We start from the raw sequence: 23,549 nt of genomic DNA, 5'->3' as shown, positions 1-23,549 counted from the left end.
TACCAACTGGTCACCTCTAATCATATTTAATAAAACCTCCAGAACAGTTATAAAAAGTAGTGGGGATATTGGGCACCCCTGTCGTGTCCCTTTTTCAATAGCGATTTCTTCAGTAACCACGTTATTTACAATTAGTTTTGCTTTTTGTTCAGAATAAATTGCACCTATACCATTCTCAAAACCTTGGCCCACCCCCATTCCTTTGAGATTCTTTTTCATAAAACTCCAAGAGATATTGTCAAAGGCTTTCTCAGCGTCCACAAATATTAATACTGCCTTAGTGTTAATGTTATTCTCAAGTAGTTCCATAATGTCTATTATATTTCTCACATTGTCAGATAAATGTCTTCCTGGGAGAAAGCCAGCCTGGTCTTTATGAATCTCACCCACCAAAACCCTCTTCAATCTTTTTGCCAAAATGTCTGCAAAAATTTTGTAATCCACGTTAAGCAATGATATAGGGCGGTAGTTCTTAATCTGATTCTTTTCAGTCTCAGATTTTGGTATAAGTGTAATATATGCTTCTTTCCACGATTCAGGTGCCTTCTTCCCCTCTAAAATTTCATTGCAGACTTCCTTAAACGGTTGAATCAACCAATCTTTCAAAGCTTTGTAGTATCTGGAAGTCAGGCCATCTGGTCCTGGAGATTTTCCCAGTTTCATGTTTTGAATAGCTCCCTCTATTTCCTGCTCAGTTATTTTCTGGTTTAAACTCTCTTTACTCTGTTCAGATATTTTTTGTAATCCATATTTTTAAAGAAATTCTTCTATCTCTTTTTCATCCACCGGCCCTTGTGCATAAAGTCTTCTGAAATAACTCTGAAAACAGTTTCTAATCTCATTTGGCCTAAAAATGTTCTTTCCTTCAACCTCTAAGCTTGTAACCATATTCAGTTTTTGTCTTTTCTTCAATTGCCATGCCAGAAGTTTCCCACATTTATCTGCCGATTCAAATGTCTTCTGTCTCATTAGCTTTATTTTCCATTCTATCTCCTGATTCATCAGTTCCATATATTGTCTCTGGTAGAACTTTATTTCTCTTAAGATTTCGTGGGACTTTGGCTTTGATCTCAGTTTTTTTTCACCTTCTTTTATTTTTTCCAAAATCTTATCTTTCTTTTCGTTCTGTCTCTTCTTTTTTAAAGTGTTCTGCTGTATCAAAAATCCTCGCATAACAGCTTTACTTGCGTCCCATATTGTTCTTTTCTCTACCTCTGTTTTCAGGTTTATCTCAAAGTAGTCCTTAATTGTTTTCTGGGCCTTTCTGTACACCTCTTCATCTCTAAATAGAGAGTCATTCATCCTCCATCTGAAGGAACCAGCTGTTGTTGTGTTCATTTCCATCTTTACGGCGTTATGGTCGGAGCAAGTCTTTGGGCAGATTTCCACTTTCTTTATCTTAGGTGCCATTCCACTAGTTACCCAAATTTGGTCGATTCTGGTCCAGGTCTTTTTTGCTTCAGAGAAAAAAGTTCCCTCTCTCTCCAGAGGGTTTCTTGTTCTCCAGATGTCAATCAAATCAATATTATCTGTCATTTCAAAAAAAGTCTTGGGTAGTCTCCCATCCTTAGAAACCACCTGTCTCAGTGCTTTGTCCATATTTGTAGAGACCACTCCATTCATATCTCCCATCATGATTATATTGTAATCCAAATAGTCCATTAATGTCTCATGTAGTTTCTTAAAAAACTCTGACTTCCCTTCATTCGGAGCATAAATCCCAATTATCAATAATTTTTCTCCTTGGACTTGTATTTCTATTGCCAAATATCTTCCTTGTTCGTCTTTAAATATCAACTTAGGGGCCAATTTTTCCTTAGCATAAATCACCACTCCTCTTTTTTTCACCTTATCTGATGAAATAAATTCCTGTCCCAGTCTTTTATTAACAAGTAATTTTCTATGTGTTCTAGTCACGTGGGTTTCTTGCAGACAAATCAAATCCAATTGTTCTTTTTTTAAAATATGAAAAACCTCACGTCTTTTTCTGGGAAGGTTCAAACCGTTACAATTCCAGCTTAAAAATTGTAGAGCCATGTTGTTGTTTACTTTGTTGCTCCTCCAACTGCCCCCAGCAGTTGTTCTTCCTTTGTTGGGGTCTGAAGTCCAAATGTCAAGTTCGATATATCCGCTAAGTCCTTAGCCTCAGTAGTCAGGTCCACCACTCCCTTCACAAGGTCTTCTTGGTTTTTTTCCAGAAACTGTTCTTTATCTTGCACTGTTTTTATTTTGATTTTTTTCCCTTTATAGTTGAAAGACAGGCCTTGTGGGTACTCCCATCTATATATTATGTTATTCTTCATCAACAAGGTGGTCAGATCCCTGTAGTAGGTTCTCACTTCCAAGATATATTTAGGAATATCCTTATAAATCTGAACAAAGGAGTCTTCAATCTCCAGAGATCTTTGATATTGTAGATTCAATATTTTATCTCTCTCCTCCTTAGATCTCAAGGTTATCAGGCAATCCCTTGGCTTCTTTTTATTCTGTCTTCTTCCCAGTCTGAAGGCCGTAACTATCTTGAATTCCTCCTCTTTCAAATTCACTTGCCAGAAATCCGAAAATTCTTTTGTGAGGAACTCTGCCAAATTGTCCTGCTCACTTTCTGGCACGGCTCTCAATCTCAAGTTCCTCTCCTTTCTCTGAAGATCTATTAAGGACAGGGCCGCCTCATGTTCCTCTAGCTTTTTACAAACAGGTTCTAATTTAACTTGCGTAGATTCAGCTATAATTTTTGCCTCTTCAGCAGTCTTACGAATTACAACATTTTCTTCAATTAATTTATTTATAGTCTCTGTATTAGATGCAACACTTTTAGTGTTCAAGTCAAGCTTCTCTGATAGCTCTGTTAATTGTTTAAAATTTTCTGTACCTTGTTTGGTCAAAGCCTCTAATGATTCATTAATTTTTATTAGTGCTTGTGTCACTGTATCCATCCCTCTTTCCTGCCCTTCTACACCTGCAAGGGCTAAGCCTGATATGGAACCTCTTCTCCTTTGTGCAATTTTTGTTTTTGCTCTTGTTTTTATCTCATCCTCTTGGCCTCTCATGTCCCAAGGTCGTTCCCACGGGAATTGTTTCCAGATGGAAAACTCCACTAACTTATTCTTTACACTGTTAAATTTTCCCTCAGCCCTCTAGAGGGAGCGATTCACCGTTCAAGGTACAGGGAAACAAAGAAAAAGAAAGCAAAAAATGGCCACAACTTTTCAAATAATTTTCCAGTCAGAGAACTGTTACTTTGTATCCTCAGCCACCAACAGTAGCAGATAAAGTCTCAACTTTGTATCCAACTTGCAATACACCAACTTTGTATCCAATCTCAAATGACAGCTTTCGATCCCGCTGAATTAGTCCTTTTTAAAGCAGTCCTTTCCCAAGGGTTTAAAACAGCGGGTAATTTTCCCTTTCATCTCTTTCCAGCAGGTAATGCTAGTTCAAGTTCATCCCCCCCCGCTCCTGCTGCTAAGGGGGAAGGTTCAGGTTCAATGTCTAGGTTGAATATAAATAGAGCTATCTTCCGTCAAATTGCAGCTTGTATATCGTTGCTTTAACTGTCATGCAGTCCGGGAAAGGCAGACTTCCTTATTTTAACTCTTTCCCGTTTTCAGCCAAATTTTCAAACCTTTTTGCTTTAAATCCCGGAGATTTCCCAATCTTACTCACGGGTAATTGTAAATCCAAATCCGAATGCCAGGAAGGAATCGGCGCTCTCCGTTATGGCGACGCGGCTTCACTCCGCGAGCTGGGTAGCGACTCTCAGCACCGCACTCTCACCCGATGCCGCTCCGGAGCCTTTAAAAAGGCTCCTTCGCAGTAAGGGGGGCGCTTCAGGTGCCCACCGAGTCTCCTTGTTCACAGGCTTCCGCGCCTGTGATTTTAGGGGTCCCCGCTTCGCCGTAGCGGTCGGACCCGAACTCACGGAGTAGTCTCCCTGAGCGGAGCTCAGCAGGAGACCGCCATTAAACGCTGGCGCCGACCGGAAGTCCCGTTTGGCACCATTTTTGAGTGAAATGCCGAAAGTCCGATTTTTGATGAAATTGTGACCCCGGGGCTTAGGGATTTTTTCAAAAAAATATTTTTCTTCCGGTTAAGTTGTTGAGGGCTGATTTCTTTTCCTTTGATAAAAAGCCTTCTGTTTCGACCGCCAAACCTCTCAGGGGAGCATTTGCAACCGTTTGGCACCATTTTTGACTGAATTGCCGAAAGTCAGATTTTTGATGAAATTGTGACCCCGGGGCTTAGGGATTTTTTCAAAAAAATCTTTTTCTGCCGGTTAAGTTGTCGAGGGCTGGTTTCTTTTCCTGTGATAAAAAGCCTTCTGTTTTGACCGCCAAACATGAATTTAGAATGTAGATGCTGCAGCGGCTCATAAACAATACATGGTCATTATTTCATTTTGTAAACATCTTAATCAATGTACGTTTCTTGGGTCCCCCCCCCCATTCTTTTTCAGTGTATCCATAGGGACTTGGCAGCTAGAAATGTTTTGGTCACAGAAGACAATGTGATGAAGATAGCTGACTTTGGCCTTGCTAGAGATGTCCACAACATTGATTATTACAAGAAGACAACCAATGTGAGTGAAAAGCTCTCAGACATGAAGCTATTCTGGCTACTTAAAGAACTGGGCATCTTGTGGGCATTAAATAGCTTTGCCTTGCATTCTCTTTTAGCGATTCAAGTTAAAGTGAGGCCCTGGGTTTTACTTGAATGTTCACTGTTTTCTGTTTTGTAAGTCAGTAACTCAGTTGGCTTCTGAGAGAGAGATTAATACAACTTGTTACACACATTCTGGACACCTTTCAGTTTCAAGTCCACAAACAAAACCCAATCTAATTTTGTTCAGAATTTTGAACAGGATAGGCTAGAAACAACACATTTATTTTAAAACTAACATTAAAAACTATCCCAACTTTCAGAAAAAAACATTTCTGACGAAAGCTGAGAATTAATATATACCATATTTTTCGCTCCATAGGGCGCACCGGACTATAGGGCGCACCTAGTTTTTAGAGCAAAGAAGCCAAGACAGCCAGCGGGATCCATCCCGCTGGCTGTCTTGGCTTCCTCTTTAGCCACGCGCAACCTCTCCAGCCGGGAGAGGCTGTGCGTGGCTTTGGCAGAAGCCAAGACAGCCAGTGGGATGGATCCCGCTGGCTGTCTTGGCTTCATTTTTAGCTGCGGGGCTGGGGCGGGGGAAGCCCGAGCTTCCCCCGACCCCAGCCCCCAGAACAGGTCCAGGAGCGGTGGCAAGGTTGCGCGCAGCCTTGCCACTGCTCCCGGAGCTTGCGGGGCTGGGGGCGCGCTCCGAAGGCTTGCGGATAGCTGCCTGAAGCCCGGGGAGTGCAGCGAGAGTTGGCGCTGTGCTCCCTGGGCTTCAGGCTGCTATCCGCAAGCCTTCGGAGCACGGGGGGAACTCCTGCTGCGCTCCGAAGGCTTGCGGATAGCTGCCTGAAGCCTGGAGAGCGAGAGGGGTCGGTGCGCACCGACCCCTCTCGCTCTCCAGGCTTCAGCAAAAGCAACGCGAAGCCTCTGGATCGCAGGGGGAGCTCTCTCTCTGCACTTCAGAGGCTTTCCGTTGCTATCGCTGAAGGCTAGGAGCCTGCATTCGCTCCATAGGACGCACACACATTTCCCCTTCATTTTTGGAGGGGGAAAAGTGCGCCCTATAGAGCGAAAAATATGGTATATACTACAAAGAGGAAAGGGATCTAACAAAGGAATTATTCAAAAGTCAAACTTCTTCAGCCATGTGATTTATTCATTTTAACTGAGAAGTAGTCACAGTCTCGGCTGCATCTGGCAATAGGTATAGCTGTACTGGGCAAATACTCAGTGCTTTTTTTCTGGGCGTACTCAAGGTTGCACAGTTCTGGTACCTTTTTTTCAAATGTTAAAAGTGTGGCACAACTGGAATGAATTTCAGGAACCAAGATGCTTTTTTCAGTGCAGCCTGAGCAGGAGCAGTGAACAAGATTATAGTTGATTGTTGTAGCTTGTCTTCACTTACCCCACCCGGCTCACAGTTGTGAAGAATGTTCCTACACTATGAATGGTCCATGTCACCAATAAGAAAAAGAGGTAGTAATAGGTCAATATATATGTGGACTGTCCCTGGACCAAGTGACTTTCCTTCAAGTTCTCAAAGTTCTTAACCTAGCTCAAGGTAGTCATCTGAAATAGCCGGACATTTAACTGAGAATCTATCACAGTCAGCCCATCATTTGAAAAATAAGACTTTAGAGTCGTCTTACCACCAAAATGGCAACTAGGCATTCTGTTTTGGGGGCTGCAACCTTGGTTTAAGGAGCCATTTGTGCCTAGCTTATACCGTATTTTTCGCCCTATAGGGTGCACCGGCCCATAGGGCGCACCTAGTTTTTTGGGGGGGGAAATAAAGGGGGGGAAATTATTTCCCCCTCAGGCGTGGGGCTGGGGCGGGGGAAGCCTGAGCTTCCCCCGACCCCAGCCCCCAGAACAGGCTGCTGTCCGTAAGCCGTGGGAGGGCTCCTGCGGCTTGCGCAGAGCTACCCGAAGCCCGGGCGCGACTGCTCAGCACGCCCAGGCTTCGGGATAGAGGCAGCTCTGCGCAAGCCGTGGGAGCCCGGCGGGAACTGCTGCGGGCTCTCAAGGCTTGCGGATAGCTTCCTGAAGCCTGGAGAGCGAGAGGGATCGGTGCGCACCGACCCCTCTCGCTCTCCAGGCTTCAGCGAAAGCCTGCATTCGCCCCATAGGACACACACACATTTCCCCTTCATTTTTGGAGGGGGAAAAGTGCGTCCTATAGGGCGAAAATACGGTATATCTGCGTTCCTAACTTCACTGTACTCAAATATAGTCGTATCTTGGAAGCCGAACGCCTTGGGTCCTGAACAAATCGGTTCCCAAACAATCGAAACCCGGAAGAGTGTTCCAGTTTTTGAATGATTTTCTGAAGCTGAATGTCCGGTGCAGCTTCCGATTGGCTGCAGGACGTTCCTGCAGCCAATCGGAAGCCGCATTTTGGTTTTCGAAGGGTTCCAGGAGTCGAACGGACTCCCGGAACGCATTCTATTTGAAAACCAAGGTACCACTGCACCATCTCATACTGCGTTGTGTTTGTGGCTGCGAAGCCTTTGCCTCCACACTGCCTGTGTCAGGGAGGAGGGAAAGTGTGTGGTCGGAGGGTTAGGAGAGAAGGGCGGCAGAGACAGCGTAGTGGCTAAAGCCTTCTCCCATGACCCCTTGAGGCGAGGTGAGGGATGTCGTATGACTTCAGGGCACTAAACACCTTGCACTGAAGGATGCAATTAGTATGAAGAGAAAGTAATTGTGGGCTGTGGGGGTCAAATAGCTTGATCAGTTCACCCATGTTCATTATTTGTTTGGCCTGGTCACCAAGGAAAATGTTTCAGACTGGATTATAGTTGAATGTTCAGTTGGTGCCAGAATGGCTGGGTGAAATTGCTGATGGATCTTTCCTTTTCATCTCCCTAAATTACAGGGTCGACTGCCTGTGAAATGGATGGCTCCAGAAGCATTGTTTGACCGTGTGTATACGCACCAGAGTGATGTGTAAGCATTGCCCGTGATTTTAAACAGTGAAAGCAAAAACAAGCGAAACACGAAAGTCATGGGAACAATTGTAATGCCAAGCTGAGACGGGATTTTGTCAATATGTGCATGAATAATTTTGAATTCACTGATGTAGTGGAAAACTTAACAAAGAGTAATAGACAGGCTGTCAGCTACCTGATTAAATGCTCATCTTAATTTCAGACTAGGTGTATGGGATTTCTATTGAGCTGCATCAACAGAGATCTGCAAGTGCCTAGTAAAAAAATAAAATGGCTCAGGCAATTAGTCATTCTATTGATGACTTGTTAGCTGTGCATGGCTGCCCAGAAACAAAAGAGAAGCCCCCGCCTTCATCTCCTTTCCCAAAAGTCTCATTGAATTCTAAAACCTTTGGTTCCCAGATGGTCCTTCGGAGTGCTGCTATGGGAGATCTTCACTTTGGGAGGGTCCCCCTATCCAGGAATTCCAGTTGAGGAACTCTTCAAACTCCTAAAGGAAGGCCATCGCATGGACAAGCCAGCAAACTGCACCCATGATTTGTAAGTTGTCAGTCTGGAAACAACTTCCATTTTTGTAAGACGTGTTTCTGAGTCTGAGGAGAAGGGGTTGTCTTTAATTCAACTGCTTCAGTCCCACATTCTCTCTCTTTGTGTATGTATCTCTTGGTGCCACCTCAATCCCTGCTATGAAGGGTCTTCTTCCTGCTTTCATGTACACACACACAGTAAAGGTTTCTTGATGTTTTGATAGCCGCGTAAGGCTATTGCTATGCCATGAGTGAGAGTTGGGCTAGACTCAAAAGTAGGGTGAAGTCAACCAACCAACCGTAGAAACTGCAGCTGATGCCTTCAATAAAATACTATAAGGCAGACTTACTTTCAACTGCAGTTTATATAGTTGGCTGGTTGTCTTGACTCCATTTTGAGTCCAGCCCAACTCTCAGTCATGGCATAGTGAGCAACACAAACCTATTTTCCACCAGGCTTAGTTGGATTTTGAATGCTGCTTTGCGCATGGAATGATTGTGAGCCGTGAGAACAAACCAAAGCACACAATATAAATGAAAAAAGTGGGGAGGGAGGAGGAAAGAAAACATTGGTGCAGCTACTCCTTCTCCAATCAGTGGAAGGGACCAGGCTGGTCTCCTTTCTGACAGGACAATCTTCCCAGGAGAAAGGCTCTCTCAGGGGCTCTTGGACTCTGGCCACGGTGTGCCACCCTTCAGCTTCACAGTGATGAGTAGCAATGAGTGATTGAAACTCTTTTATTTCCTTTCATTTTAAGCAGACCGCTCTTTGGTGAATCATTAGAAAGTCTGGCCGTGTGTGTGCACATGCATCCATAAAAACAACGAACCGTTCCAGTCCTTTTGTCTGTTTTATATCTCTCGCTGCTGTTTCGTAGGATAGCGTTTGGCTCAAGCTTCGGTTTCTTTTTCTTTTTTTAAAATATTTATTAAAGTTTTTAAAGGTACAAAAAGAAAAATCAAGAAAAACATCATTTTAAACAAAAAAAAGATGAAATACAAAAAAGAAAAAAGAAAGATAAAAAAGAACAAAGAATTAAAATCCCTTAAACAAAAAGAAAAATCAAGAAAAAATACAGCATATCTTCCCATTTGTTTTCTTTCATTCGCTTATTTCCCTGACCTCGTCACACCTCCCTTTTTTGTATTCTAAATCAGTTATCCATTTCTTTGCAATAAGTATTCTTGCTGCTGTTGTAGCATACATAAAGAAAGTTCTGTCCTTCTTTAGCACCAATTGGCCGACCATGCCCAGGAGAAAGGCCTCTGGTTTCTTCAGAAAGGTATATTTAAATACCTTTTTCATTTCGTTATAGATCATCTCCCAGAAAGCCTTGATCCTTGGGCATGTCCACCAAAGGTGAAAGAATGTACCTTCAGTCTCTTTACATTTCCAACACTTATTATCGGGCAAATGATAGATTTTCGCAAGCTTGACTGGTGTCATGTACCACCTGTATATCATTTTCATTATATTCTCTCTTAAGGCATTACATGCTGTGAACTTCATACCTGTGGTGCATAACTGTTCCCAGTCAGCCATCATAATGTTGTGTCCAACATCTTGTGCCCATTTAATCATAACAGATTTCACCGTTTCATCCTGAGTGTTCCATTTCAACAGCACGTTATACATCCTTGAGCACGTTATACATTCACGGCCTTCCATTTCTTTTTGAGTGTAAGGTTTTGGAATCCCATCTGCAGCAAGCGCAACCCCAGCCACTGGCGAAAGCCCATGTCCTGCCTAAACATTTGCCCTAAATTCTCCCTTTCCCCAGGTACATGATTATGAGGGAGTGCTGGCATGCTGTACCTTCCCAGCGGCCAACCTTTAAGCAGCTAGTTGAAGACCTGGATAGAGTCCTGATCGTGACCTCAACTGATGTGAGTATTGCCTTACTTTCTGGCACGCTGGGGCTAATTTGCACCTGCCTCTCAAAGTTTAGATGCTTTATTCAAACATACATGAGTCTTAAAGAAATAAAACCTGGATGTACATTTCCAAAATATAAGATAAAAAACGAATAAAATAAAACCTACATACAGCAACAGTGTTTTGGGTAGTGTAGGCTCCTACCAGACTTTTAGAAGACATCTGAAGGCAGCCCTATTTAGGGAAGCTTTTAATGTTTAATGTATTAGAGGATTTTAATATTTTTTGGGAAGCCGCCCAGAGTGGCTGGGGAAGCCCAGCCAGATGGGCGGGGTACAAATAATAAATTATTATTATTATTACTATGATGTAAGTCATGGGTTCCGCCTGCTAGCCTGCTCCCTAAAATATCGCTGGTTTGCTCATTTCTATATATTGGGTGCCATTGGCGTTGTGGGCTAAACCACTGAGCCTAGGACTTGCCGATCAGAAGGTCGGCAGTTCGAATCCCCGCAACGGGGTGAGCTCCCGTTGCTCGGTCCCTGCTCCTGCCAACCTAGCAGCTCGAAAGCACATCAAAGTGCAAGTAGATAAATAGGTACCGCTCCGGCGGGAAGGTAAACGGCGTTTCCGTGAGCTGCTCTGGTTCGCCAGAAGCGGCTTAGTCATGCTGGTCACATGACCTGGAAGCTGTACTCCGGCTCCCTCGGCCAATAAAGCGAGATGAGCACCACAACCCCAGAGTCGGTCACGACTGGACTTAACGGTCAGGGGTCCCTTTAGCTTTACTAGGTCCATAAATTACTATATAGCATATATTCAACACAAAAAACAGCGACAATTTATTGTTGACAAAGGACAGCTGGACATATAAATGCCCCATTACCTTCAGTAGCTTAGGGCCTCATCAAACCTAAATCCGGCCCTGCCTGCAGCAAACTCTGCTCCCTTCTGCTTTGCCCCTGCCCCGTCTCGGTAAACTGCAATGGCGTGTGGCATTGTGGGAAATGAGGTCAGCAATGCAACCACTACCAGTGCTTGGAATCATAGCAGCCTCACCACAGATCTTCATGGGCAGAGACCAGGGTATTTTGTGGAACTCCCAGTTCTAACCTAATAATAATAATAATAATAATAATAATAATAATAATAATAATATATTATTTATACCCCGCCCATCTGGCTGGGCTTCCCCAGCCACTCTGGGCGGCTTCCAAAAAAATATTAAAAAACTGTAATACATCAAACATTAAAAGCTTCCCTAAAGAGGGCTGCCTTCAGATGTCTTCTAAAAGTCTGGTAGTGGTTTTTCTCTTTGAAATCTAGTGGGAGGGCGTTCCACAGGGCGGGCGCCACTACCGAGAAGGCCCCCTGCATGGTTCCCTGTAACTTGGCTTCTCGCAGTGAAGGAACCGCCAGAAGGCCCTCGATGCTGGACCTCAGTGTCCTGGCAGAAGGATGGGGGTGGAGACGCTCCTTCAGGTCTACTGGACCGAGGCTGTTTAGGGCTTGAAAGGTCATCACCAACACTTTAAATTGTGCTTGGAAACGTACTGGGGGCCAATATACATCTTTCAAGACTGGTGTTATGTGGTCTCGGCAGCCACTCACAGTCACCAGTCTAGCTGCCGCATTCTGAATTAGTTGTAGTTTCCGGGTCACCTTCAAAGGTAGCCCCACGTAGAGTGCATTGCAGTAGTCCAAGCGGGAGATAACTAGAGCATGCACCACTCTGGCGAGACAGTCCGCAGGCAGGTAGGGTCTCAGCCTGCGTACCAGATGGAGCTGGTAAACAGCTGCCCTGGACACAGATTTGACCTGTGCCTCCATGGACAGCTGTGAGTCCAAAACGACTCCCAGGCTGCACACCTGGTCCTTCAGAGGCACAGTTACCCCATTCAGGACCAGGGAATCCTCCACACCTGCCCGCCTCCTGTCCCCCAAAAACAGTACTTCTGTCTTGTCAGGATTCAACCTCAATCTGTTAGCCGCCATCCTAACCTAACCTACGGCATGAGGTATCGCTACGAAAGAGTCACCGATTTCTCCCTCTCTTATTATCCGTGCCATTGTTCTTCTTGCAGGAGTACATTGACCTGTCGGTACCTTTTGAGCAATATTCGCCTGCGGACCAGGATACCCAGAGTGCCTGCTCTTCAGGAGACGACTCTGTATTTGCACACGACCTTCTCTCCGATGAGCCCTGTCTTCCCAAACTGCAAGGAAACGGCATCGTCAGGACATGATGGCAGACACCCGCAAGGAAGAGACTCGTGAATGTACGTTTTGGGGGAAGGCCCGGGAGAAAAACCTGAGGGAGGATTTCATTGCTCTGCTCCGTGGCGCAGAAGATTTGTCTTGCCGCGAAGCCGTACAAATTCCCCCCGTTTTGTTATTTGAAAAAAGGAACCAGCACCAGCACTGTTTGGTCTGAAGGAACGAATTTTGGGCAGGTTAGCAGCATCCAGGCAGACAGTGCCTTACCTAGAGGGTGCCGAACCCGCAGCCTCCAATCAGATTTCCACTGTGATTTTTCTGTGCCTACAGTACCAGGGTGGGAAGTGGGGTTGTTTTTTCCATCTTTTAAAGAGAAAAGCATGTAAAGAATGTAGGAATTCCTTTTCAGAATGCAATCATCACATTAATCTTTTGGGTGGAGCTCAAAAGCCCCATTGCCTGCAGGGATTCATACATTTATGTAAATATCTTTCGGAATATATAGATATATATTCACCATCCGCTTTGGAGGAATTTGAAAGCCATTCTGAAGAGTTCGCCACTCTTAAAAAGTATTAGTCCACTTAAAAAGTTGCCTTGGATTGGCCACAGTGAAGAATTAGCTGCATCTTGCACTAACGTCAGGAACAGATTAAAATAATATATGCAGGCAGAAAAGAACTTGACTGGAGGTGTTGCAAGGTGTAATTTTAAAAAAAACGGGGTGTGTGTGTGTCACTTTTTGTGTATGAGTGCATTGTGGTGAACTTGTTATATATTTTCCCAGCGGGTTGCTTATATATTGTAAGCAGCATTCGACCCAAATCTTGCTACGTGCTCTATTTATTTTTCTGACTTTCCAGTGTGTTTAGAAATTCTACAATGGGGCGTAAAATTTCTCGCAACGAATTCCCACAACCTTTTCCCCCAAAGGTTCCTTTCCTCTACCAGCAGATACTTGGAGAATGTAATTACGGGTACCTGTAAACAAAGCTCCTTTTAACGTATCACAAAAAGTTCCTATTCGCTCGCGTTGTTTTTATGTATGTTTGCATGTGTGTGGAAACCAGACGGAAAGAGAATTTATCCAAGACTGAAACCTTTCTATCTAGAACATACTGATTTAAGAGGGTGGTTGTTTTTTTATCTCGCCTGCTTTCTTGTGTTTTTAAAAAATTATATTTTAACATCATGTATATTTGTAAAATTATTTATAGATATTAACATATTCTGTTCCTCGGTTTAAATTGTTTAGTGTTAATGTATACATTAATTTTTTCACAAAATCTGAGGTTTTAACTTATTGAAAGTCTGGGAAGATAAATTAACCAATATTTTTCTTCTGAGTTTGTGGGAAATATTAAAAGAATGTATAGTTGTACAGTCGTATAACAAATCACTGTTAATACTAGATTTTTCTTTTCCAAAAAAACAAATAAGTTTTCCCTGGGTTGCAGTAAGTATATATGCATTCTGTAATACATTAGTGTTAAATCCAAACAGATGGCAGCAGAGATTATTTTTACTTCTGTGTAAGAACCAAGAAATCTTTCATCGCTTTTACCACTGTGCATTAAGGGAGGGGGTGGGAGTGAGTGCATTTTTTATATTTTTTGAATGAAGGTGTTCTTTGTGGTGGACTTGATGACAGGTATGCAGCCAAGCTGAAAGTTGACTGCAAATGATGTGTGTGTTTGAGGGTTCCCCCCCCCTTACCAGTCCCATTTATATTTTCCTGCCGGAGAAATGGGGATAAAACAATATTTAAATTATAAGTAGGGAAAGTTTGATTGTAGTCTTTGAGCCTAACATATCGTTTGGGGGGGGGGGAATGGCAATAGTGCCCAGTTTTGTACATTGAAAAACTATGTGTGCTAGACGATACTGTCAAAGCACTTTCGATAACCAGGGGACATACAAAATGGAAAAAGACCAATAGAATTGTAAATGCTAGGACCTTTTAACTCTTCCCACCACAGAGAAAGATGTCTATAGTGATCCTGAGATGTTTCTCTCTTCCATCTCCAGATCGTAAATTTCACTGAAGTAACAAGATAGTCCCCATTCCAGTTTGGTACTCATTCTATAATAAGGATTTTATCAAAATAGTTAATTTATAGTGAAGTTTCGAAGAGGTTTTTAAATATATATATATATATATATATATATATATATATATATATATAGATTTATATAGATTTATATAGATAACTACTTTTTGCAATAAAGAATTATTGTATTTTCCTACAGTGTATGCTAGTTTTGTACATTCCAAGAATCTGAAAAGTTGCTGTTCAATCCAGAACAATGTACAAATGTGTGCCTGAGTTCATTTAGATATTATAAATATATAAGCGTTATATATAAATATATATAATTTATTGAGTTTTTACAAAGGATGTATTGTTGTAAACTTGCCGAGTTTTTTAACATTCAGCTCTTATGCAATTTTATAGCCAGGATTTTAAAAGCTTAAACTTTTCTTTAAATCTTTTTTTATGATTGCTATTATTCCTGCTGATTTCACAAGCTATACGTTTACATGATTTGATATTTTGAGGAAAAGCTTCTTTATCTTCTAGTTTCTGTATTATTATGTTTGCTTGGCAGCTGCAGCTGTTAAAAGATGTGAAACAAACCAACACCGCTTTGCCATTGTTTCCCTGGCCTCAAAATAAAAAAGGAAAGTTGAATGTAATTTCGCCTCTCATTTCATTTCTCAGTCTCTAAAGAGTCTTTCCAAGAGCAAACCTTCGCTTTCGCATAGTATTTCATGTATCCAGTGGCCTAGGAAGTTCAGGTGGTACCTGGTGCGGAAAATTTCTTGTCACCCCCCACATTGAAATTGTTAAAAGAAGGAAAAATGAGATACTTACAATTGCAAGTGTTATTTTCTGGTTTATTTACTTAACATAGTGAGCATGAGCACTTAAAATCTTTTTTTCACGATGGGAATTTCTTATGAATGAATTTTTTCCCTTAATTTCGCCATTTTGCAGCCTGCTGTTGATGTGGGCTGCAGGCAGCTGAGGTGCTATGTGAGTACAACTGCAAAAAACAAGCGCCAGTGTGGATATGCCCCCACTCTTAAAAGAGTTGACCTAGAAGACAAGAGGAGCCAGTGGCGGAGGAGGGGGGGTGCGGGCCGCCCCGAGTGTCATCATTGGGGGGGGGGTAACAAAATGACAAAAATATTAGGGTTGTGTTTATTTTTAATGGGCTCACAAAACTTTGGAGTTCAGTCAACAAACGTTACAAAATGCGGCTGGCACTGGGCCATAGCTGTCAACAGATTTGAAAATAAGGGACCAGCAGCCTCGAAAATAAGGGATCAACAGCCAAAATAAGGGATTTTGGCTTGGCTTATACAGAAATCCCGCACTGATGGAGCCATACTGCTTTGGCTGCCACTGACTGTGTTTTGCAGGGGGTTGGGCTACATGATCCTAAGGGTCTACAACTCCCACCAAAGAAGAGGGGCAGACAAAACGGATGAACGACGTCCAGATGGCAAAGCTTACAGGCAGAATTAGAAACCAGGAAGAGGACCTCTTTAATAAAGAATGGGGAAAGTTTATAATTTATTTGAAAAGCTATTGTAAAGAGTTACATACATTGGTAGGGTTGACAGAAAACTTGTAGTAAAAATTTGAACTATGGATGGACAAATGATTTTAAAAAATAGAGTTATGAAAGGGATGCAGAGGGGGAAATTGCTACATTAAGATGCTGCACTGGTTGGAGGGGATGCTAAGCAGCACGTCGGGGCTGCCATCGTCCTGGCGCAAGGAGTTCCATCGGCCCTTCCCCGCCCGAGAGGGAAGGAGACTCTTGCCCATGCCGCCCGCGAGCCCGGCATGAGGCGGTTGTGGCGCCACCGCAGCCCTGAAGCGCCGCCCTTCTGCCTTCCTCCCCATCCCCTCCTCTTCCTCCTCCCTCAGGCCACCTCCTCATCCGCCGCTGCCGCCTCCAGCTTCCCCTAGCAGCGCAGCAGAAATCTCGCAAGAGAGGGGCTGCCTGCCCGCCCGCCGCCACCCATCTCCTCACAATGCGTCCCTGAGGGGGGAAAGGAAGAGACAGAGACGCGGCAGCTCATGCGCGCGCTCTCTCTTGCAGCGGAGGACCCTGAGCCGCTGCTTCCTGCACCGGGTGAGCATGAAACCCGGGAAATTTAAGGGACATCATCAATAAGGGACAGCAGCAGGACACGGCGCTGGGATAAGGGAGTTTCCCGCCAAATAAGGGACAGTTGACAGCTATGCACTGGGTGCCACACTGCAATGGCCGACACTTACCGCGGGGCCTGCAGCGTGCCCGAGCCATGCGTCTCTCCTGGGAGTGACGTGGTAGCTTCGCGGCCTGCATGCTCTGTGCTGCCTGAAATGGCAGCGTGGGACTTGCGCCTGTCCTCTGCCTGTCCCTCTGCCACCCTATAGCTGAGGGGAGGTGGCGGAGAGGCTCCACGCAGCGTGCCCCGCCCCAATGGGTGGCTCGCCCCAACCCCGGCTGCAGGGCACACATTCCGCACCCGGCACCCGAGCGGCTAACTACGCCGCTGAGAAGAGCCCTGCTGAATCCCACCTAGAACAGAATCCTGTTCTCACAGTGGCCAGCTAGATGTCTACAGGAAACCCTCAAAACAACAACAAACCTCTGGTTACGTGAAGCATATTCAATAAACACACAAGACGTAACAGGCTGTACGTTTGAAAAAATAATATATACTATTCATTATATTGAATTGTAGATTTCAACAGAAGTCGCTCATAAAGTTCAATGGAAAAAAGTAGAAGACCCAGTGGATCAGTTCATTCTCTAATCAGTTTATGCATAAAGTCCATATATGTGAAAGTGTCTATTCACCTGTCTGTTCATAGAGTCCCACAATCCATACAAAAGTTCCACAGAATCCTTTCACAGAGTCTTAAGACAATATTTCTGGAATATTAGCCTTGTTTCGCCGTCTTGGGCTTCATCAGTAGTACAAACTCCAGGTAATGCAAATAAATACAATACTGTAATCTCACACATTTTTACAGCAAAAATTATATAAAAACCGTCAACAACCGTACATACCATATATGATAACACAGGACAGTGGATCTTATAGCATAGTAGTAGATGCTGTAAGCAGAAACTTTTACAGAGTAGAGTTATATGGAGATGCACAATATTGATGTCTTGAGGAAACCCTCAAGCATATACCTTCCAATACATGGGTAGGCAAACTAAGGCCCGGGGGCTGGATCTTGCCCAATCACTTTCTAAATCTGGCCTGCGGATGGTCTGGGAATCAGCATGTTTTTTACATGAGTCGAATGTGTCGTTTTATTTAAAATGCATCTCTGGGGTATTTGTGGGGCATAGGAATTCGTTCATTTTTCCCCCTTCAGAATATAGTCTGGCCCCCCACAAGGTCTGAGAGACAGTGACCGGCCCCCGCTGAAAGTTTGCTGAACCCTGTTCCAATACATCTTTAGCCACCAGCTAAGATCTAAGACCTTTGCTGGTGCTATGTACAAAACTTTGAAAGGCACGATATTATTGCATCTCACACACACACACACACACACACACACACACACACACACACACACATATATATATATATATATATATATATATATATATATATCATTTTCAACAGTAATTAAACATACTTTTACATCTTATTCAATTTTTTTGACTTCCATCAATCCTGTCTGAAAATTTCCCAATCTAATCTCTTACGATATTATTGCATCTTGCCCTCTCCCCACCCCAGTTGTGCGGCAACTGAAATGTCTATGGGTGCTTCCAGCTGGGGGTGCTTCCTTCCAGCTTCCCCACATGCCCCCCCCTGCACCCGCTACACCACCCAGAGCCTCTCAGCGGCTTGGCCTCCCCGCCCCTGCGTGTCACTGGCGCTCTTTGCATAGGCGGCGCTCCCCGCCGGCAGCCCCCTTTATGGGCTCTCCCCTCACGCCAGCCGAGCCCAGAGCAAGAGCGCGAGGAGAGGCAGGCATGCAGTGCGCCACAGCCCCACCTCCTTTTGCCCCCTCCTCCTCTTCTTTTCCCTCCTCCTCCTGCAATAGCAGCAGTGCCACCACCAGCGTCTCCTTCAGTTGCTCTGAGGCAGCTGTCCAGGCAGGAGTGGCGCGGCGTAGCGTCCCTTACCTTGGAAATTTTTTATATATTTATTTTAAAAACACATATTTTTGCCATTTTGTCACCCCCTCAGTGATGACACCCAGGGCAGCCCGCACCCCCCTTCCTACGCCTCTGCCTTCAGGTGTCTTCTAAAAGTCAGATAGTTGTTTATTTCCTTGACACCTGATGGGAGGGCGTTCCACAGGGCGGGTGCCACCACCAAGAAGGCCCTCTGCCTGGTTCCCTGTAAGCTCACTTCTTGCAATGAGGGAACTACCAGAAGGCCCTCAGAGCTGGACCTCAGTGTCCTGGCAGAACGATGGGGGTGGAGATGCTCCTTCAGGTATACTGGGCCGTTCAAGGGGCAGTGCTGGATTAAACCCTGTGGAGGCCCCTTGGCGGTCAAAATCTGGGTGGGGGGCAGGCCTTGTGCACACGCTGGAATAAAATTGAACTAAGAAAGCTTGATTGTCGTTTTCTTTCAAGATCAATATTATTTTGATCCATTGTTGTGGAACCCCTAAAGAGTCTGGGGCCCATAGGGCAGTGCCTACTCTGCCTATTTGGTAATCCAGCCCAGCCCCTTTGACTGCAGGAGAGAGAAGAAACGGAAGTTGAGGGACGCCTCCTGATGCGCTGCAGCTGTTCGCCACAATGAATGGAAGGCTCAACAGTTGTCAGGCACCTCTGGATGTTCAGCAGCCCTGTGTGGTTACAACAACCCTGTAAAGTAGGCCAGTGCCATGCGCTCCCCAAATTGCATCTGAATCCCTCGCAGATTGGCATCCCACCTCTGCTTAAAAGCCTCCAAGAAGGAGAGTCCACCACCGTCCCAGAGAGTCTTACCATCAGAAAGTTCTTCCTAATGTTTAGTCCGAATGTCCTCACTTGCCCTCCCCTCTGGAGCAGCAGAAAACAAGCTTGCTCCCTCTTGCAGCCCTCAGCTATTGGAAGATGGCTCTCCTCTCTCCTCTCAGTCTCCTCTTCTCCAGGCTAAAGATACCCAGCTGCCTCAACCATTCCTCATGAGGCTTGGTTTCCAACTGCCTCAACCATTCCTCATGAGGCTTGGTTTCCAACTGCCTCAACCGTTCCTCATCAGGCTTGGTTTCCAACTGCCTCAACCGTTCCTCATCAGGCTTGGTTTCCAACTGCCTCAACCGTTCCTCATCAGGCTTGGTTTCCAACTGCCTCAACCATTCCTCATGAGGCTTGGTTTCCAACTGCCTCAACCATTCCTCATGAGGCTTGGTTTCCAACTGCCTCAACCATTCTTCATGAGGCTTGGTTTCCAACTGCCTCAACCGTTCCTCATCAGGCTTGGTTTCCAACTGCCTCAACCATTCCTCATCAGGCTTGGTTTCCAACTGCCTCAACCATTCCTCATCAGGCTTGGTTTCCAACTGCCTCAACCGTTCCTCATCAGGCTTGGTTTCCAGACCCTTCATCATCCTGGTCACCCTCCTCTGCTTACCTTCCAGCTGCTCAATATCCTTCTTCAACTAGCCTGTACTGACTAGCAACAACTCTCTGGGGTTTTGGATGGGGGGGTTATTCCCAGCCCCCCCCGGAGATGCCACCCAGGACAGAAGACCTGCATGCCAAGCAGATGGTCCAATCCTGCGCTATGGAGACCTCTGGCCTGCCTTGAAGGATGTGGGGATGGTCTCCCTTTGGAAATGGGGCTGCAGGCGGAACAGCAGGGGCCTCCAAGTTCTGACAGTGGAGCCTCACCTCTCAGGAGGGGCCAGGGCCAGGTGGGGGGGTTGCCACGGTGACAAGGACCTGCCCTCCTTTGTGACATCACTTGCTTCTCCCTTAAAAGCCACTGACTTGCAGGCGGCCATTGTGGGTTAGTAGTGAGGCGAGTTGAGTAGTAGAGAGAGGTGGTGGTGGTTGGAGATGAGAAGGAGAGGTGTTCATTGGATTGTTATTTGATTTATTACTTTTATTTGATTCATTTGATTTGATTTATTTTTATTTTATTATCTTACTTTTTTATTTTACTTTTGGGTTTTTTATACAGTGGTACCTCGGATTACATACGCTTCAGGTTACATACGCTTCAGGTTACAGACTCCGCTAACCCAGAAATAGTGCTTCAGGTTAAGAACTTTGCTTCAGGATGAGAACAGAAATCATGCTCTGGCGGTGTGGCAGCAGCCAGGAGGCCCTATTAGCTAAAGTGGTGCTTCAGATTAAGTACAGTTTCAGGTTAAGTACGGACCTCCGGAACGAATTAAGTACTTCACCCGAGGTACCACTGTATTCAATTTTTTTATTTTACATTTTTATTTTGTGTGCATTTGTGCACATTTTGAATATATTTTGTATATATTTTGTGCATAGAGAAGTAGTTAGGGGTAAGTGTAGGGTTAGGGCAGGGGTTAGGCTTAGGGCGGGGTTGGGGTTGGGGTCAGAGTTAGGCTTGGGTGGGTAGATAGTTAGCTAGTTTAGAGAGGAGGGTGGGAATTTTCCGTGAACAAAATGTGCAGACTGTAAGTAGCATTCCTCTGCTTTCTCTTGGTCTCCTGGGGGGTGGGTGGGGGTGAGTCGTGGGGTCTCCTGCACAGCCTTAGCTCTCTGGAAATCAACCCAGCCAGTCTTCTCCAGGGAGCTCAGCTCCTCCACACTCTCTCCCTGCCTTCCCCGCTTCTCTCCCCTCTCATCATTTACATTTACTAGGACACTCCTAGCCCACTTTCCTCCCAGGAGCTCAAAGTGGCCTTCGTGGTTCTCCCAGCCACCAATTGTTGTCTTCACAGCAGCCCTGCAAAGTAGGCTAGGCTGGCCCAAGGTCCACCAGGGAGCTTCATGGGGATTCAAACCCTGCTCTCCCAGGTCCTGCTAGTCCAGCCCTCCAACCGCTACACCTCTGCCTGGCTCCATTTTGCATCTCTCCAGCTGCCCTACAACCTCGGCCTTCTCCCCCTTCTTGGGGGTCTCTCTGGCTCCAAGGAAGACCCCACCCACTTCCTCATGTTCTGCTCCTCTTCTGGGACACCTTGAGGCTTGGAGGACCCTCCTAGGGGTCAGGGCTGTCCTAAGAAGACGAGGCAGAGCAGCCCTTTAACAGCTGACAATGCTTCTCTTTCCTTTGGGCTGGAGCTCTTGAACCCAGAGCACTTGGGGCCTCCTTTCTCTCTCTGCCAGCCCTTTGTGCTCTGGGCTGCCTCTTTCCAGCTCTGGTGAGGCCCTTTCAGGTCACTGAACTGCAGAGAGATGGAAGGAATTGGGCCAGACGCCCCTCCTCACACACAAACACCCCCCAAGAATTGGGGCTGCTGGCTTCTCAGTCGCTCTCTCTGCTCGTCTCTTCTAGGTTCAGGTGCTTAAGACACATAATAATAATAATAATAATAATAATAATAATAATAATAATTTATTATTTGTACCCCGCCCATCTGGCTGGGTTTCCCCAGCCACTCTGGGCGGCTTCCACAGAAACCAAAAATACACTAAAATATCACACATTAAAAACTTCCCTGAACAGGGCTGCCTTAAGATGTCTTCTGAATGTCAAGCAGTTGTTTATTTCCTTGACATCTGGTGGGAGGGCGTTCCACAGGGCGGGCGCCACTACTGAGAAGGCCCTGTGCCTGGTTCCCTGTAGCTTTGCTTCTCGCAATGAGGGAACTGCCAGAAGGCCCTCGGCGCTGGACCTCAGCGTCCGGGCAGAACGATGGGGGTGGAGACGCTCCTTCAGGTATACTGATGGGCCGCAGCAACAGGGTGGCCCCCCTGCAAGGCCCGGGGCAGCCCATGGCGTCAGGGGAGCAGGTGGCTGTGGCGTTTGCACAGAGCCCCCGGTCGTTCCACGGACTATTGACCATGCACCACCACGGCTTATCTCTTCCACTGCCACCAACCAGGTTTCCCCAGTAATATATTCAGACTCAGTCAGGCTGCAACGTACTAACAAAGATTCTAGTTTATTGTGAACGCAAACAAGTTTTAAATACTTTGAAACACTGCAATCCAATTCACTCTCTCTGCCTCCCACCCACAAGAAACCAACTGAACTAACTGCCCAAAGCCTTGTCTTGAGCCTTAAGCACAGTTAGGCTCCGCCCCTGGGCTTTCTGATTGGTCAGCCTATTAACCCTTTCTCTCTCTCCCCCAGTATTACATCTCCATCATGAGTGGGCAAGCGCCATGGTGGCCCTCCTTTTTGGGACAGGGGAGGGCAGGAATGGGCTGGGGGGGCAGCTAGTCAAAAGATGCGGAGAGCCAGATGGCTTGATCCAGCCCAAGGTCGATCTGGGCCAGTGTATGGAAACCCAACCCCCCCCCAGAGACCACCCCATTTTGTGGGGTCCGGTGGAGGAAGCAGGGGGCTGGGCTGTGGGGCAAGGTGGAGGGGGGGCAGTTGTCAGCAAGAGGGGCACCTTCCCTGGGGAGCCATGTTCTGGGGGCGGGAGGCCAGGATTGGCCCCCAAGGCCTGGGGTGTCCCTCCCCTGTAGTAGGACTTTGAAAACTCTTGGAATAGCCTTGCCAGGGGCTCAGAGACGAACTCACCTGTCCCCATGTCCTTCTCTTTGCAGATTTGCTAGGGTTCCACATCCCTTCCCTAGCGGTGAGTATTGGATAAAACGAGAGCAGGGAGTGGATCCCTCAGACCTGCCCCCCCCCCCCGCTGCCCGGGCTCTTTGCCCCCCACTCTGCACTCTCAGATGCGGCGGAGCCCTCCCCCCACGAGGAACTCACAGTCTGAATTTGCATTTCACCTTCTATCCCCCCAAGATCCTGCCCAATCCCCTTCTAAATCCAGCCCGTGAACTGTTCAGGAATCAGCATGTTTTTACATGAGCAGAATGTGTCCTTTTATTTAAAATACATCTCTGGGTTATTTGTGGGGCATAGGAATTTGTTCATTCTTTTTTTTCAAGATATAGTCCGGCCCCCCCACAAGGTCTGAAGGACAGTGGACCGGCCCACAGCTGAAAAAGGTTGCTGACCCCTGCTCTGGTTTGACTTACCTACTCTGCTCCTCCTGCAAGGGAAGATGTTTAGGGCCGAAGGACGAGAAGACAGGCTAAATGGAGGCAGGTCCACGCCATACACATAAAACATGGCACACACACACACACACACACCCCGAGTCCTGGGAAATGTAGTTTGTTAAGGATGCTAGCAATTGTGGCTCTGTGAGGGGGAAACTTTGGGGGAAGTGTTGTTGTTGTTTAGTCGTTTAGTCATGTCCGCCTCTTCGTGACCCCCTGGACCAGAGCACGCCAGGC

General features: G+C 45.8%; 1 protein-coding gene across 4 annotated transcripts in view; it reads left to right on the top strand.

The window, feature by feature from the left end:
- The window catches only part of FGFR3 (fibroblast growth factor receptor 3), a 72,128-nt gene extending 59,864 nt beyond the window's left edge, over nt 1–12,264 (top strand). For all 4 annotated transcript variants that reach the window (XM_053387739.1, XM_053387742.1, XM_053387741.1 and 1 more), the window contains exons 14-18: nt 4,457–4,579; nt 7,487–7,557; nt 7,962–8,099; nt 9,868–9,973; nt 12,047–12,264. In XM_053387739.1, the coding sequence (XP_053243714.1) occupies nt 4,457–4,579; nt 7,487–7,557; nt 7,962–8,099; nt 9,868–9,973; nt 12,047–12,208 (600 nt within the window). In that variant the 3' untranslated portion in view covers nt 12,209–12,264. The remainder of the gene's footprint in view (nt 1–4,456; nt 4,580–7,486; nt 7,558–7,961; nt 8,100–9,867; nt 9,974–12,046) is intronic.
- The last annotated feature ends 11,285 nt before the right edge of the window (nt 12,265–23,549 follow it).

This window comes from Podarcis raffonei, chromosome 5, assembly GCF_027172205.1.
Source record: "Podarcis raffonei isolate rPodRaf1 chromosome 5, rPodRaf1.pri, whole genome shotgun sequence".
NCBI lineage: Eukaryota > Metazoa > Chordata > Lepidosauria > Squamata > Lacertidae > Podarcis > Podarcis raffonei.
This window is presented reverse-complemented; position numbering and strand designations above follow the sequence as displayed.